At 37.7% G+C, this 17,722-nt stretch overlaps 1 protein-coding gene across 2 annotated transcripts in view; it reads left to right on the plus strand.

Moving 5' to 3' along the window:
- The window catches only part of zbtb47b (zinc finger and BTB domain containing 47b), a 148,812-nt gene that overhangs the window by 89,985 nt on the left and 41,105 nt on the right, over positions 1-17,722 (plus strand). For both annotated transcript variants that reach the window (XM_028804194.2, XM_028804195.2), the window contains exon 2: positions 9,978-11,408. In XM_028804194.2, coding sequence (XP_028660027.1) covers positions 9,978-11,408 — 1,431 coding nt within the window. The remainder of the gene's footprint in view (positions 1-9,977; positions 11,409-17,722) is intronic.

Below are 17,722 nucleotides of genomic sequence, written 5' to 3' on the forward strand. Positions count from 1 at the left end.
GATAAAAGTTTAATGAGAAGACACGAGGTATAAACGAACCACACGCCGTGGCGCAACGTTAGGGGCAACAGTTTCAACCATTCTATGATCTGCTTCTCGCAACTGAAAGACGGCACATGGCGGATGTTAGCCGACTTGCTGACCGCAACGTTAGGGGCTTCAAGTATGGCGCTGACGCCACATCTCAGTGCCAACACTTTGCAGACTGTACTTAAAAGACACGCCTCCTCACTGGACAGTTAAAAACACCAATCAAACTAACGATGACATCAAGTATTACCCAATCAAAACTAGGAAAGGAGGCATCTTCATAAAATGCGTGTGGGATGATTTGCATGAGACGCTGCTTTAAAAAAAAAATGATAAAAAAAATACGGGATAAATCCCGTCCAGTATTGATTCAAAACGGCACGTGCAATTTCATTTTCAAACGCGGCACGATTCCGTATTTTAAAGGACGGGTGGCAACCCTACAGTGCCAGGTAACCACCCATACAATCACATTGTGATTCAGACTAGGAATGCAATGAATGTAATTACCCCGATCTACATACAAGGCGAAAGTCTTGCAACATTCAAAGATGATGGTTTGGGATAATTAGTACTTATTAAGTACACCATGGAACATAAAAGAGCGTATGAAGCCTTGAACCGAAAAAAGCAACATCTCAGAGATCGTAAAAAAAAAAAGGAGGTAATGTCGTTTTACTCGCTGTAGATTTTACTCAAACATTACCAGTTATTCCACGAGGGAGACCAGCAGATGAACTCAACGCGTGTTTAAAATCCATGCTTCTCCCACGGTCGGTTATATGTCGCGTGTTCTCGGGTAGGTACACCAAAAAATGTATACATTTAAGCATGTAATGGGCAAAGAAAAAATGAGGTATACCCGAAGGCACTGCAGTAGTATTCAATGTAACTTTACTTCTTAAATGTTAATGTTTTACTGTTTAATAATTTATACGCTTCTTATATATTGTTCAAATTCTTTTATGAAAATACCAGTGACAGCGCAATGCACGATAACATGGAGTGAATACACCATACGCATCTGCCCACGGCCGCCCTGGTGTGCGCAGATAGGAGTTGATTCTAAAATAAAATAAACATAAAAAGAGTAATACATTCATCACCCATAAAGCGGATAGCAGACGTGACGTATTATATGTGTACCACATTTCAAGTCAATACGTGAAACGGTTTGCAAGCTACATGTGATTTAAAATCCTGGACAGACCAACGAAAAGCCACGGTAGCAAATTATTGAAGAAGATTTTACTGTTTAATAATTTATATTTATATGAAATGTGCTTCTTATATATTACTTCATATTCTCATATGATAATGATGTTAATGTTGTTTATATTGATTTCTATGTTATTGTAAGTGCATCTATGTGTGTATATGTATGTATGTATATGTGTATATATATATATATATATATATATATATATATATATAAAAAATATATGTGTATATGTATATATAATATATCTGTATATGTGTGTGTATATGTGTATATGTATATATATATATGACAGCAACACTCATAACAATGACAACACAATTACATTCACAATCATGTTACGTTATTTTTAAAATGTTTCCTTTACTTTTTCATAACCTCTTTAACACACTAGTTCTCCGCTGCGAAGCGCGGGTATTTTGCTAGTATATATATATATATATATATATATATACACACATATATATATACACATACATATATATATATATATATATATAGTTGATTAGCCAGTGGATTCGCTCACTGAGTGCAAGAGAAAAAAATAAAATGTATGTATAAAATAAGTTTAATTGCCAAATTTATTTTTCCACAAATAAAGAGCACTTACAATAACATAGAAATCAATATAAACAACATTAACATCATTATCATTTGAGAATATGAAGTAATATATAAGAAGCACATTGCATATAAATATAAATTATTAAACATTAAAATGTTCTTCTATAAAACAGTACCGTGGCTATTAGTTTGTCTGTCCAGGATTTGAAATGAGCTGTAGCTCGCAAACCGTTTCACCTATTGACTTGAAATTTGGTACACAGATACTACGTCACGTCTACTATTCGCTTTCCCACACATATGAACACATATATATATATATATATATATATATATATATATATATATATACACACATACATATACACACACATACACATATATACATATACATACATAGTGCGTTCCAACACGGGCTGTGATTGTTACATGGGAGGGAGACGACAAATCACAGCTTCCCGCTTTGTAATCGGGCTTGTGATTGCTGCTTTGACGGATGCCCAGATCCCACAGTATTTCCCCTTAGGAGAGGCGTTAGGCAAGTGTAATTGAATAGCGGTGGTGCAAGTTATTACTGTTTTTATCTTTATTTTATTTTATTGTAGAATGAACTCACAGCTGCGCGCACCAGTGCGTGCGTGGCGGATGCGTACGGCTGACGTTTTCATTGTCTACCACCTTCGCTAATCATTCTTGAGGCAGATTGAAGACTTAAGTGCCAGCTTAACTGAAAAATTAAAGAAAACATACTAAGTTTTAAAAGAAATCAGTTTTAACGGGAAAAGATGCCGACGAAAGAAGAGAAGCAGCGGGACGCTAGGGTCAAGAGCTGCTCATTAAGCAGCAAGCGCATCAACCTCTGAGCAAACGAATGGTAAACGTACAGAGAAAGAGGATAAATACTATGAATGGTCATGTCAAGTGTATTCACTCCACGTTATCGTGCAGTGCGCTGTTACTGGTATTTTGATAAAAGAATCTGAATAACATATAAGAATCGTATAAATTATTAAACAGTAAAACATTAACATTTAAGAATTAAAGATACATTGAGTACTACTGTAGTGCTTTCGGGTATAGTACATTTTTTGTTTGCCCATTACATGCATAAATGTATACATTTTTTGGTGTACCTACCCAAGAACACGCGACATGACCCGGCAGTTAAAAATTTATTGCTCCAGCAATTTTAACTCTGTTACAAAGTCATCTAATATGCTATTGCAAACGGCAGCGGGAGCGTTTCTATAAACTCAATTTAAACTTACTGTTTACACAGTGCTTTGAAGATGCATAGTATGTTAGCTAAGACCCGGCAGTTAAAAGTTTCTCGCTACAGCAATTTTAACTCTGTTACAAAGTGATGCAAACTGTCGTTTATACCTCGTGTCTTCTCATTAAACTTGTATCTCGCGAATATGGCATTGCAAACGGCAGCGGGAGCGTTTCTATAAAGTTAAGGTTACGGTTTACACTGTGCTTTTTTATACCTCGTGTCTTCTCATTAAACTTGTATCTCGCGAATATGGTATTGCAAACGGCAGCGGGAGCGTTTCTATAAAGTTAATTTAGACTTACGGTTTACACCGTGCTTTTTTATACCTCGTGTCTTATGAAGATGCTTGTATGCGTCACTCACTCGCTTCTTATTGTTTCGCTGCCTTGTCAATTGTGTAATGAATGTTTTCTTCTGCGCTCTTTCGGGCTCCTCCTTCTTTTCTACGTACTGAGTTCACAGTCAGTTCACGTGATTACGTGGGAGGCGTGATGACGCGACACGCAACTCAGTCTCCTACGGCCGTCTTGCTGCCTACCATTACAGTATATGGACAAAAAAGAGGTTCCAGTTATGACCATTACGCGTATAATTTTGAAATGAAAACTGCCTAACTTTTGTAAGTAAGCTGTAAGGAATGAGCCTGCCAAATTTCAGCCTTCCACCTACACGGGAAGTTGGAGAATTAGTGATGAGTCAGTCAGTCAGTCAGTCAGTGAGTGAGTCAGTCAGTCAGTCAGTGAGGGCTTTGCCTTTTATTATTATAGATAAAATTGTGAAGGCCACTATTCTCTTGGGAACTTTCACTGCTGCAGGAATTTTCCTTCCCCATATATGTGCCTTATCCCTAAGCTCTACAGCTAATTCCTTTGACCTCATGGCTTGTTTTTTGCTTTGGTAAACATTGTCAGATTTGGGACCACCTTCTATAGACAGATGTGTTCCTTTCTTAATCATTTCCTACCAATTGAATTGACCACAGGTGGACTACAAGCAATGTTTAGTAACATCTCATTTATCAACTGAAGTGTAGACCTAATCAGCAAAATCATGGAACATTCTTTGGGGCCTTATTCTAATCGAATAATCTTAAGTTGTTTGACAATATTGTAAAATATAGCTCTTATTAAATTATTTGCTGTGTAGACTTTGTATGTTCTCTCCATGTCTACATCGGCATTTTTTGCCACTTATGGTTTTCTTCCTGAAAATTGTGCATGGTGGCATATCATGACTAGATAGACAGGACTTTGTCTCCATGGAGAAATGTTGCTTTTTACAGAAGCTCAATAAATAAATACATAACTAGGTAGATAAATAAATACAGTATATACTGGTCTGATCACACACCAGAATTACTAAAACGTTATTACTAAAAAGAAAATATCTGACTTGGCTGTCACAGTGAGGCATTACACATTTCTTGAATGATTTGTTGGCTGAAAATCCTCAGTATTAGTGTTTCAGAGTGAAGATTTGCAGCGTTGTTCTAAAAGGGCACTCAGTTTTATCTTCATTTTCTCCTTTGCTACGAACTCCGGGGGTCATGAGTGTGTCCCATAACTGAGCATGCCCTTTTAATTCGCTTATTGATTTGGTGGGCCTTTCTTAATTGATGTTCCTGCCCTAGCACACCACATTGTAGAAAATCACACTGTGCTTAAAATGGCCTGATGGAGGAGATCCCTTTCCTTTTGTCTTTCAGATGTTAGGCTCTTTGGTGCCTCTAAGTTGACACAGTATGAGTGGTTTTGAGTTTGTTTGAGATTTTGACCTATGATGGAGACTGGAGTCCCATTCAGTGTTAGTTGCTCTCTAGTGACCAAAATGCCGAGAAATGGCATCAACTACTTTGTGACTTTATAATAAAAAAAAAAAAGTTTCAGAAAATGGATGGACAGAAAAATAAGTTAGGAGTAGTGTAGTAGGTCAAAAACTTTTCAATGATCTTCTGGGAAATAAGAAGGATACCCTGTCAATTTTAAGATTTATTTTAGCTCAGTCAAGTATACCTTTGTGAGGAGCATTACTGTATATAGAATATAAATATGAGCATTTTGCCTTACCTGGCAAATCATTTTCCTTGCTTTGCTAATGCTTTTACACCACACAGCTCTCCGGCTGCTTGTTTTATTGCTTTACTGTCGCACTTAAAGACATGTGAATATGTGCTAGATGTTGTTCTCAGTAGTTTTAACATCTTTGCATTTATTTTTCACAGACATATTGCAATACACAAAAAGCAATTGGCTGACCTAAATCTTCTTTGGCTGTCTGATTCACCACTTTTCACATTTGTTAGCAAGGTGTCTCATTTCATTTTTATGGATCAAAAAATCAAATGTTTTTTTTTTATTTTTTTTTATTAGTTCTGTCATCAGCTTTTTAAAGCCTCTGCTATGGACTTATTTATTCAGTATTAGGACAGAAATAAACTACTTGCAGCTTTTAGTCTTTGAAATGACAGAGATGATGATACATCTTTGCATTCATTGTATATTATATCATTACCTTTTACATTTTTATCATTACATTTGTGAATTTCCCCTATCTATCGATCTATCTATCGATCTATCGATCGATCGATCGATCATCTGGCCAGGACACCAACTGCATGGAAAGACTGGTGGAGAGACCATCGGCAGGGCAATACCTTCCCCAGGATGGTAGAAGACAGCTGTCCTAGGCGGCTGTTGCACCATGGATTCCTGCAGGGTAGAATCAGTCTCTGAAATTGAGAAATTTTGTTTACTCACCTGTGGGAGAGAAAGTGTGTTAGGGTAGAATGGGGTAACTGAGGTTTTCATTATCAGGGTTCCTGTTAGAGTAAATGTGATGACGTCTACTCTTAATTTGATTGAGGGTCCTGTCCACAAAATGAGAGTTGTATCCTCTTATCAATGGAGAAACTGCACAATCTGAGTGCTTTATTACAGAAGCCAATCTCATCACTGCAGCGGTGAAGTTGAAGAAACTATGAAAGACATAGAGAGTTGTTAATGTACTGGGGACAAGAGGAGGTATAGAGAAGGTACCTGTGTGGGTCAGTTATCTTTATAATAAAGCAAGTTTTAGGTCCTGGAAAGTCAATAGTAAGACTGATATCTATTAATGGTAAAGTTGTGGTAGAAGCATCAACTGTAGCCCTGAGAGATGGATGGAAACAAGTGAAATTATTAATGAATTCCTTTAGATGGTTTCTGTCTTGTGCATGTTGTTATCGTATCATTCAGTCTTCACATAGTGTCTATACTGTAAGGGTTCTTTACATTTTCATAACATTTGAAGCAGAAGCAGGTTAAGTGATGTGGTCCAAGAGTAGGATTCTTCAAGATATTCTCGTACTAAACAACTTTTCTAGTTGCAGCGTTCATTTATGTAACCTTAAGGAGTCGGAGAGATTCAGTCTATGACTCGTCATGACCATTATCAGACAGCTTTGATTTCCCCTTAAGTTGCAGGAGTAGTCCTGTGTGTGTTGCAAGAGTTGATAACCAAGGAGTGCTGAGTCGGATGTACATTGCATACAAAGAAACAAGAAAAATTGGGGTGTTGTTCTATGACATCTCATGCTTGTCATACCACAACACAATTTAAAATGGGGGAAAAAAGATGAGCCAAGTCTATGCCTGAATTCGCCATACCTGGAACATATTTGTTCAACCGCCAGCACTGTCAGACAGTATGTTAATTGGCTGTCAAAGTGCAACAAGCTCACATTACATTGGTCATTTGAAACTTTTCTCAAATGTCACGAGGTCACTTTGTAATCTGTCATCCCCTTGTGATTCTTACTACTGTAATCTGACATCCTTAGTGCTACGAGTTGTTAATTTTGGCAAGCAATGTGTTATAGCCGTAGTGTGATGTTATTCTGTTTTATATGTTTTTTCTGGTTTGTTTGTCTTTTTTAAATTGGAAATTTTATTTCTCACCTTAGTTTTCACTTTAATTTACATTTTAAAGGTGTTGATTTTGGTTTCCTTCTTTATTTTTATTATTTACGTTATGCCATTTTGACAATACATTGTCATTTTCCCGTTCTTATTATTGCAAGATTTGTATCCATGATGTCACAGGTCATTTGCATTTGATGTAAATGATTGCAGTGTGCTGTGTGCCTAGTTCACCTCAGTTGGATATTTCTTACATCAGAGCTCTAGTGTTAGCTTATTTTTCAAGTAAGTCCTAGTGTTAGGTGTCTGTGGCTTTGACTTCTGTTTTGTTCCCTTCTTTTACCTCCTTGACATTGCCCATTTGTTTTTGTTCCCTTCAGTTTATTGACGTGCTGGTTTTGACTGCTGGCTTATTCCTGTCTTTTATTCTCTCAGCTTGTCCTTCTTCTGGTTCTACCTTCTTGGTCACCGTAATTATTGGGTACCTTGGAAGTACTTTTGACACTTGGTTTTCATTTTCATTTTTGTCAGGAGTTGGTGCACAAAACCTTTGATTCAGACTCCTCAATTTATGTTTTCTTGTTTTTGATAGTAATTAATGCCTCTTTTATCAAAATATCTCTAGTTGATTTAAAAATTTAGCCACATCATTACTAATGTTTCTAATGCCTATTACAGCTTTAACTAACTTTTAATTTATTATTTCCAGTAACAATTCCTTCATTGTCCTAATGGTCAGCTTCATTAGCTTATCCTTAGTCGTGTGTTAATCCTAATTGGTTGTTAAAGAAATCTTTCTAACTGCATTAGAAGTGCGGGCAAAAATCCAATTTCATGTGGCAAATGCATAAATACCATTTTTGTGAAGAAATAACTTTGACATGAAAAACATGAAACTTACCCTTTACGTAATAGCTGGAAAAATAAGTAAGAAGAAAATCGAACCACAATTAATATGAATACTCACAAAAAAATCCAGCAAACAAATGATCCCCAACTTCTTTGCCTTCTCAGTCCAATTAAATTGCCAGAGGCAGGGCTCAGGAGTGATGATGCCAGGGTGGCCCCACCTCCCGGGGCTTCACCCACAAAGAACAAGAAACATAACTACATTTAAAGGGAAAGTATGGACTTATGAAATCACATATGAAAACAACAAAAATATAATTATATGAAAAATAAGAACTCATAGTTAACAAAAGCAACAATAAAACTTAAAATACATATAACTTCAAACTGGTACATTACAGTATTTGTTTGTTTTTTTGTTTTTTTACTATTATTCTGTGTATTTATTTACTGTCTATTATGTGTTCGCCTTTGTTTTTTTGTGTTTTTTGGGTGGAACCTGGTGGAAATTCCCTTTTAAACAGGGGATAGGATCAGCATTCTAATGCTTCCAAGATGCACATCCTTTATTACAACAAGCGTGATGTAGTCCCACATAAGACTAGGTTGGTTCTCTATGCCAGACTAAGTAAGGCGGGGAGAGTTTTCAGTTTATAAAGCGAGCGTAATTTCTATAAAACAGTTAAGAAATACATTGGTCAACATACAGATGAACAGTATAATCCATAACATACACTGTATCTGTGTAGATCTAAAGATCTCAAAATTGTTAGACAGAGTAAAAGTCTTTGGCAAACATCTTATCATTAAATGGGATATATAGAATACTATAGTTAAAAAGTTTAAACAATCCAATTGTTTCCATGGCAAATGTACTGGAAACAAATGGTACAGAAAGTAAAGTAAAGGCACACTCCGAGCACTTTACAAACTCGCACTGAAAATTTTCCCTGACAAGCCTCGAGTGTCGGGGCCACCCTGATATCACAGCTATTATGTAGTGTGAGGCTGAGGCATGGATCTTTCAGTGGTTCATTAATGTTTGAAAAGAGTGCATCTATTGTGAGTAATATTTTTTTGTTTGCTGTAGACTGCCTCTTTAGGACAAATTTTTCACTTTTTTTGTGATTTTTTTTTGTTTGTCCTTTCTTTATCTATTTAGATAGAATCATAAGACAGGATGTCTGTTTGTTTGTTTATTGACCACACAAAATACCTGAACAGATTTTCACAAAACTTTGAATGTGCCTTGTTGTTGGTCTCACTTAAAATTTTTATTATTCATATCAGATAGAGGAGTTGGAATGGGAAGGGGTAACTCAAATACCAGTACTAGCACAGGGACTACAATTGCAATAAGGTAGCATGAGTGAACTGGAGGCAAGGATATCATTATCAGCACACACAAACCATTGTACACCATTTTATCCTCAATTAATTTGGATAACAGTTTCATTGTCTTGCAGGTTTACATATTTTGTTTAAAAATACGTCATTTTGTCTACTTCATAGGATGTTTTTTGGTCAAATTTTCATAAAACAGTCTTTCCTCCCTGATTTTTCTTAACTAGGCACCACTGAGTACTTTGGCTAGTTTTAAATAAATAAATACCTTTTATTATACATATTCTGTTTTAGACTAGTCATTCAAAGCAGAATATTTTTTATAGTTTCTCTTTCTTGAAGGGCATTTTAATATATTTTGGACATTTAGGATATTTTTGAACTTTAAAAGCTTATTCCCTACTTTTTTCAGGCCTATACAGGCCAATGTCTGCTAGTACAGTTTGGGGTCAGGCTACCTGTAGTAAGGTCTGTTTTTGGACTAACTAGGGAAGGCCCTGGCCAGGTTTATGGGCCTTTTTACAGGCCTCATATCCTTTCGCCATTTTGAGTGCACTGAATCGTAACAGTGAAGTGATTCATGAACTGGTATGTTACTATTTTTCCCTTGTAAAAGGCGGTGTTTTTCTGCTTCATTTGTTTGTTTTTGTGTGTTGAGTTTTCAAATTGATTTAAATATGTCTCCATGGCATTCTGACATTGTATTGACATGGAAAACAATTCTGTTCAGATTCTGGCTTTCTTTTCTTTTTCTTTTTTTATCCTTAGCTAATTATTTTTTTTTCTTTTTTATCCTCAGCTAATAGTGGAAAAGACAGCTGATTACCCTTCCACTGAGTACTCACTGGTGGAGGATGTCACCCTCCACTTCACTTGTTTGATGGACAGACTCAATGAGCAACGTCTGTTTCAGCCAGATCTCTGCGACGTGGACATTGTCCTGGTGCGACAGAAAAATACCTTTCCTGCTCACAAAGGGGTTCTTGCAGCCTACAGCCAGTTCTTCCAGTCCCTCTTTACCCAGAATAAGCAGCTTCAGAGGGTGGAGCTTTCACTGGAAGCATTAACACCACAAGGTCTCCAGCAAATTCTCAATTTCATCTATACTTCCAAGCTTCTGGTGAATTCCTGCAATGTGCAGGATGTATTAAACGCTGCTGCAGTCTTTCAAATGAATGATATTGCAAGTTCTTGTCAAGAACTTATTAACAATCGGTCATTAAACCTGACCAGCTCAAGTGATATGTCCTCACAAGACAATCGAGGAAAGTCTGTTTCTTCTCAGTTTTACAGAGAAATTAAGCAAGAGCTTGACCCTCCACTTACCAAGATCTATGCCAGAGAAGGCAATAATCCGTACTCGGTAAGAGTTGAGGACAACACTGATAAGCAGCACCATTCTGCTGCCCAGCAAAAGCAGTATTTCAAAAAAGAAGAAGGTGACGGACAAGAGGTATGCAAAATTGAGGGGGTTGCTGAAGAGTCTGAAGACTCTGACAGTCATGGTTCTTTTAACAGGGAACAAATCATTGTGGAGGTCAACCTTAACAACCAAACTTTGAATGTGTCCAAAGGAATGGAAGGTAAAGCTCCTTCCACAGAAGCTACAGCAATGTTGAGTCGGTGTCACACTAAGCAAAACATTTCAGAAGAAGAGGAAGAGGAAGAAGAGGAGGAAGAAGATGAAGAAGATGATGAGGAGGAAGAAGACAATGATGACAATGAGAATGATGATGCAAATGTTGGGGAGGATGCTGAAGATGATCAGACTGAAGAGGAGGATTTGGTAGAGTCAAGTGAAGAGGAGGAAGAGGAGGAGGAAGAGGAAGAGGAGGAGGAAGAAGAGGAGGAGGAGGAGGATAACAATAACAACAACAACATTCCAGAACTGAAGAAGGATAAAATAGAAAGACCCCAAAGGAGAACCAGAGTTTCTGGGGATTCCACAGCTACGGTTTCACCCAAGCTGTTGGAAAGTGATAGTAAAGCAAAGAAAGGGCGCAGGAAGAGAAAGGCCCCAGGAAACTTGGGCCCTAAAGTGAAACTGGAAGAAAAACAGAATTTTCCTTGTAAGAAATGCCCAAGGGTTTTCAACAACCGTTGGTACCTGGAGAAACACATGAATGTCACACACAGTAGGATGCAGATCTGTGACAAGTGTGGCAAAAGGTTTCTCTTGGAAAGTGAACTCTTGCTGCACCACCAGACAGACTGTGAGAAAAATATCCAGGTGCTATGATTTTCCTTTCTTAAGTTAATAACTCTGAGCTTAGTAAGCTGTGTCATATTTTCCTAAAGATTTCCACTGTTTATGCATTCTAAGTATAATGCATAGTGGTATATGCCAGACATTGATTGCCATGGTGTTAGATGTTTGTACTTTTACAAAATGTCTATAATAAGTTGTAGTGTTGCACATTGCCAACACACGTCATTAACATTAAAGTTGTTCAGATCATGTCCCGTTATATATAAAAGGTGGATGAACTGATCCTATTAGCTATAAGCCAGTAAGCTTAAGATGTAACAGAGGTAAATTAATGGACACAATTATTGACAAAAAGGTCATGCATCACATGACAAGAACACCAGGTGCATTATGGGTTCAGACAAGGAATTTCATGTGCTGGAATTCTAGGAGGAAACGCCAAAAGCATATGAGCTGCAAATTATTTTATTTATCTTGATTTTCAGAAAGCTTTTGATAAGGTCTGAAATGATAGGATTATTATTAAACTTAAGTAAAAATTCAAGGTGCAGCGTGTCTATGCGTTCAAAGCAAGGTACTTCTTCTGAATAAAGCAATGTTAAAAGTGGTATCCCTTGGGGCTAAGAATATACAGTTGATTCAAAAAGTATTCAGACCCTTCACATTCTGCACTCTTTATTGCATTGTTGCCCATCAGTCTACACTCAATAACCCACAATGACAAAGTGAAAACATGTTGTCAGAAAGATATAGTTTTTTGTTTTGTTTTTTCTTCAGATATCAAAAACTGAACTCTCTCATTCTTGTCAATATTCGGGTCCTTTGTAGTACTCTAGATTGTGCTTAGGTGCATCCTGTTTTCTTTAGTTATCCTTGAGATGTGTCAGGAACTTGATAGGAATCCACCTGTGGCAAACTGAATTGATTGGACACCATTTAGAAAGGCTCTCACCGGTGTGTATAAAGTGCCACAATTCACACTGCATATCCAGACAAAAACTAAGCCATAAAGTCCAAGGAACTCTCTGTAGACCTCTGCACAAAAAGGGGAAGAGTATAAAAACCTTTATAAAGCTTAGAGCGATCAGGAGCACAGAGGCCTCAAATGCAAAATTGGAGAAGTTTTGAACCACCAGGACTTTTACTAGAGTTGACTGTCTTGAGTCACCAGACAAGAGGGGCCTTGACCTGTGAGATGACCAAGAATTCAGAGGTCACTCTAACAAAACTTCGGAAGTCCTCGGCTGAAATGGAAGAACCTGTCGGAAGGAAGACCGTCTCAGCAGCACTCCATTTATCAGGCATTAATGATACAGTAGCTAGACAGAAACCACTCTTGAGTAAAGGAAATATGTTGGCCCACATGGAATTTGACAAATGGCATTTAAAGGACTCTGGTCTGATGAGACAAAAAATTAACTCTTTGAGCGGAATTGTAAGAACTATGGCTCAGGAAGATCAGGCACTGCTCATCACCTATCTAACAGCATCTCTGTGGTGAAGCATGGTGGTGGCAGCATCATGCCATGGGGATGCTTTTCAGCCCCAGGGACTGGAGACTGGTTAGAATTGACGGATGGATTAATACAACGATATAAAGAGATTCTTGGAAGAAAACCTGCTCAAGAGTGCACGTGACTTCAGACTTGGATGATGGTTCATCCTTTAGCACATCAATGCAATGATTTGAATCATATAGCCAAGACAGCACTGGAGTGACCTCAGAACAAGTGTCTGACTGTCCTTGAGTTAAACCCCATGGAACGTCTGTGGAGAGACCTGAAGATGGCAGTTTACAGACACTTCCCATCCACTCTAATAGAGATTGAGAGGATCTGCCAAGAAGAATTACATAAACTGTCCAAATTCAGTTGTACAAGGCTTGTAGAAACTTACCCATGAAGATTCAAAGCTGTAATTGATTTCAAACGGGCTTCTACAACATACTGATTTAGGAGTCCGAATAATTCTGTGGATGAGAGATTTCAGTTTTTGATTTTTAATAAATGTGTTGAAAGTGAAGGGGTCTGAATATGCTCTGAAACCACTGTAAAGAACAAGTGGGTTGGGTTTGCAGAGGAAACCAAACTAGATGGAATTTCAGATAATCTAGAATAGGGGTCCGGAACTCCAGTCCTTGAGGGCCACAGTGGACGCAGGTTTTCATTCAAACCCTTTTCTTAATTAGTGACCTGTTTTTGCTGCTAATTAACTTTTTTTGAATTACACAGTGCTAACAAAATTAGAATCAACAGGATGGAAAGTAGTAAGTAACTTACAACCCCAATTCCAATGAAGTTGGGACGTTGTGTAAAACGTAAATAAAAACAGAATACAATGATTTGCAAATCCTTTTCAACCTATATTCAATTGAATACACTACGAAGACAAGATATTGAATGTTCACGTTCGGAATGTGTTGCAGGCATCAAGTTCAAAATGAGTGAAGATTTGCAAAACAACAATAAAGTTTATCAGTTTGAACATTCGATATCTTGTCTTTGTAGTGTATTCAATTGAATATAGGTTGAAAAGGATTTGCAAATCATTGTATTCTGTTTTTATTTACGTTTTACACAATGTCCCAACTTCATTGGAAAAAAGGACAAAGGAAGTTTTATGGTTAGATGACTGTTGGTTTCATCAGCCTAAATGGAAAAAAGAGTAAGCAAATGATTGTTGTACAGACAATATTATGCAGCTTATAGTGTTCCTCTGTATATGATTTTTTTATCTTGCTATTTTGCAAATTGTGTGTTCATTTTAAAGTATCACCTGCTTTGATTTCAGAAAAAATTCAGATTGGACAGTTGTATTCACTTAAATGCGATATGCTGTCTACTGCTAGCAGGTGCCTGAAATTGCCCTCTCTTCCTTATGACACAGCAGGAAATAGCCTGCTGGGTGTCAGTATACAAATTATGGAGGATGGAGAGTAATGACTGTGTTACAGAAATTGTAAGTGGACAGCTGTGGCGGATCTTGGCTTATGGGCGCTTATTACTAAAGTCAACTTTGGAAGCTAATGACTGAAAAAGTGGATGTGAAACAGAACCGTGAGCTATGAAGCACAGATTGGTCTTCAGGGGATATGTTGGGAATTTCAGATGATTTTGTCACAACCCCTTCAGGAGAATAACATTTTTTGATTCTGTTATCTTTGGCTAATGTACACTAGTGCCATTCACTTAGACAATCATTGTATCATTCCATAGTCTACTGAAAATATGCATTTTTTCATTATTATTCCAAAGTACATAATTATTTAACCTCCATATTATTCAAGAGTTCTTTGTGTTCTAATTACTTTTTATTCTGGACAAAGGTGTATTGGAGCTAGGCTCTTCACAGGCTGTGATGCTCCATTACAGTTCAAACTGCAGTCACAAGTACTGACAAACTTTGTTGGACTGAATGGTCATTCCTCATCATACAACGAGGCATTATATATGTTAGAAAGGAGCACCAGTAGCAGTTATTGACACACTTCTGCTGAATAAGTCATTGGCTGATTGTACTCAGTGTTTGTGTGTCATAGAGATGTGTAGCGCTATTGATAATGATACTCGGTTTTGTTTTCATTCATTCATTCATTCATTTTCCCCTTCACTATTTCCACCAGGGTGTTGAGAGTGCATCCCATACCTTAGTCTCCTTTCTTAATCATCTTGATGATTCAGTGGGCCTCACTTTATGTCAAGTTATGGGACCAGCACATCACATTGCAGAAAACTGCACAGCCCATCACAGAGTTAAAGAATGTGATGCAAAAGTCCTTAGTCTTCAGTCCTCAGTGTGCTGCCACAGTGTTCACATCAATTAGAGATGAAGTTTATTCTTTCCTGATTTTTATAACAAAAAATTCTTACTCACAGGACGTCATAGCAGCTGGTACAAGGGGGAAGAGTGAAAGGAGCTGAAGTCACCCCTACTTGATTTTGAACAAAAATTTTTTCTATCATAACAATACAACAGCACATATTGCAAAGGTGACCATTGAAACTTTGGCTTGGTAGAACTCCCTCCTTGTTCACCTGATTTTAGCGCCTTGCGATTTCTGGTTGTTCCCAAGAATGAAAGAACCTTTGCATGTTGAATTGATTGATGCAGTGAATGAGCAACTTGAGAGCTTAACCCAAGGTGACGTTGCTACTTGCTTTCACAAATGAAAAGTGCATTGAGCTTGAGGGTCACTATCCTATATACTCGCGTATAAGTCGGGTCTTGAAACCTGAAAAATCAATCATAAAATCAGACTCCGACTTATACGCCCGTTCAAAAATGCAACACTTAATTTTTTTTTTTCATCTTCTTGCCTCCTCCAATCTCGCATCAGTATCTTAGATGCATCAAATTTTGTTGGACCAGTGCAGTTACCAAATTATTTTGCTACTTCAATGACGTTTAATCTAAAACCAGCTTAATATTTTCTTCTGATTGAATGCTTCATCGTAGATAAGAGATGCTCTTACGATAAAGGTGTATGAGGGTGTGAGACACACAAAACAGTTCAAACGTTGCTTCGGAATAGCTTGGGTATTACCGTGTGGTTATGTAGGCACAATAGAGAGAGAGAGAGAGGTTAGGGGCACGTGCTGATGTCGCACCCACATAGAAAAAAAAGGCAGTGTGCTCTGTGGTTACTCAATCAGGTGGGCATTAGCATATCATAATCTCTTGGACCAATAGCATGAGTTTTCCACATTCGACTTATACGACCAGTCCTGCCACTCATTGATGTGGACCCCCGAGTACTTGTAGCAATGCAGCATAGCCACATCCACTCCTTGAATAATGATGTGGCACAGAAGCTGTTTGGTGTGGTGAAAGTCAATAAGTTTTTCTTGGTTTTGCTGATGTTGAGTTGCAGACAATTCTGGAAGTTCTACACCTAACACCTATACTCAATCTCATCTCCCTCATCAGTACACCCCAATACTATTATAGAATCATTAGGGAAATCCTTCAAGTGACATAACCTGGTGCTGTATTTATTGTCCAGGGTGTACAGTTTGAAGAGAAAAGGAGAGAGGAGTGTATTTTGTGGCGCTCCAGTGTTGCTCATTTATAGGCATATGTAGGAAATGGCTGAACTCTTTGATTCACACACCTGCCTATCAGTTTATCGTTGTACAGGAGAGTGGCAGCATATTGGATGTTCACGTAAGAATTTCACAATGCTCATTACACAAGACAATGTTATCACTACTGCTACTACTACTGCTATTTATGTTTTACTTATAACATTTTTTGGTATTAAAAGAATAAAAATGAACCGTGACACTTTCTATTTGTAAGGATGTTCTAAACTTTTGAAGGAACTGGTGTCTTGTTGCTGTAGCAATTGCTCAGATCAATTAATGGCATAATATGTTTTCTTGCAGATTAATCAGATGTTGTTATTTGAAGGAAGCATAGTTTAAAATCACAATCCTTTTTTTGTGCAATGAGTACTATAAATGGTATATAGCCATCCTTCTGTATCCAGTAGAGTACACACAGCCCTGGAGTTGTGTTTTAAAAGAACAGCTGCACAATTGACAAAGTTTAATTCACTCCCCCAGATGAAGAAAGTATGGTATTCAATTGGGCTGTTGGCATTTGTATTTAATAGTGGCTACCACACTCAAATAAAAACAGTTGAAAGTAGCCACTGAAACAGCACAGAGGCCTGTTGGGTTCTTTTATACTTCATTGTGTTCTATTGAGGGGATCAGAAATCATTTGTTCTATGAACAAGCAAAAGCCGGATGTCTCTGTCAAGGATTCTAGGGCATTTGCTTGTTTATATAATTCTTTGTTATGGCCAGGTATGAACACATGTTCAGGAAATAATATGGTATTTTATATGATCATAAGCTCACACCACACCCATCTCAGTTTGCAGGCTTACACTGTGGTAACTGCCGGTGGTCAGCCATGAACCTGCAGTGTCTGGGTTACGAGAGACCTTAGAAGCAGCCTCTCTGCAGCTTTAGCTATACTTCAGCTTCTAAACACTGCAAGCAGAGCACTTTCTGGTGATATCAGTGGAGCTGTCTACTCAGCTCCTGTTTGTGTAACACCACCACCAAACTCCACCCATCCACAGTGCAAAGGCTGACGACCACACCAACTGTATTACTATGGAAAATAGACTGTTACTATTCAAAAAATCAGTATGTCCACAGGCTTTTGAAACGGTCAACAAAGACTAGAGCCGTATTGTTGACTTTTTGTAATGTGATCTGAAAGTACAAAGAAGAGAAAAAGGAGTAACTGGACACATGGATGGTTGAGAAGCTGCAGCTAATACAGTCTATCTATTAACAGAGATAATTGACAATACATAATCT

The sequence above is a fragment of the Erpetoichthys calabaricus genome, chromosome 6, assembly GCF_900747795.2.
Source record: "Erpetoichthys calabaricus chromosome 6, fErpCal1.3, whole genome shotgun sequence".
Taxonomy (NCBI): Eukaryota; Metazoa; Chordata; class Cladistia; order Polypteriformes; family Polypteridae; genus Erpetoichthys; species Erpetoichthys calabaricus.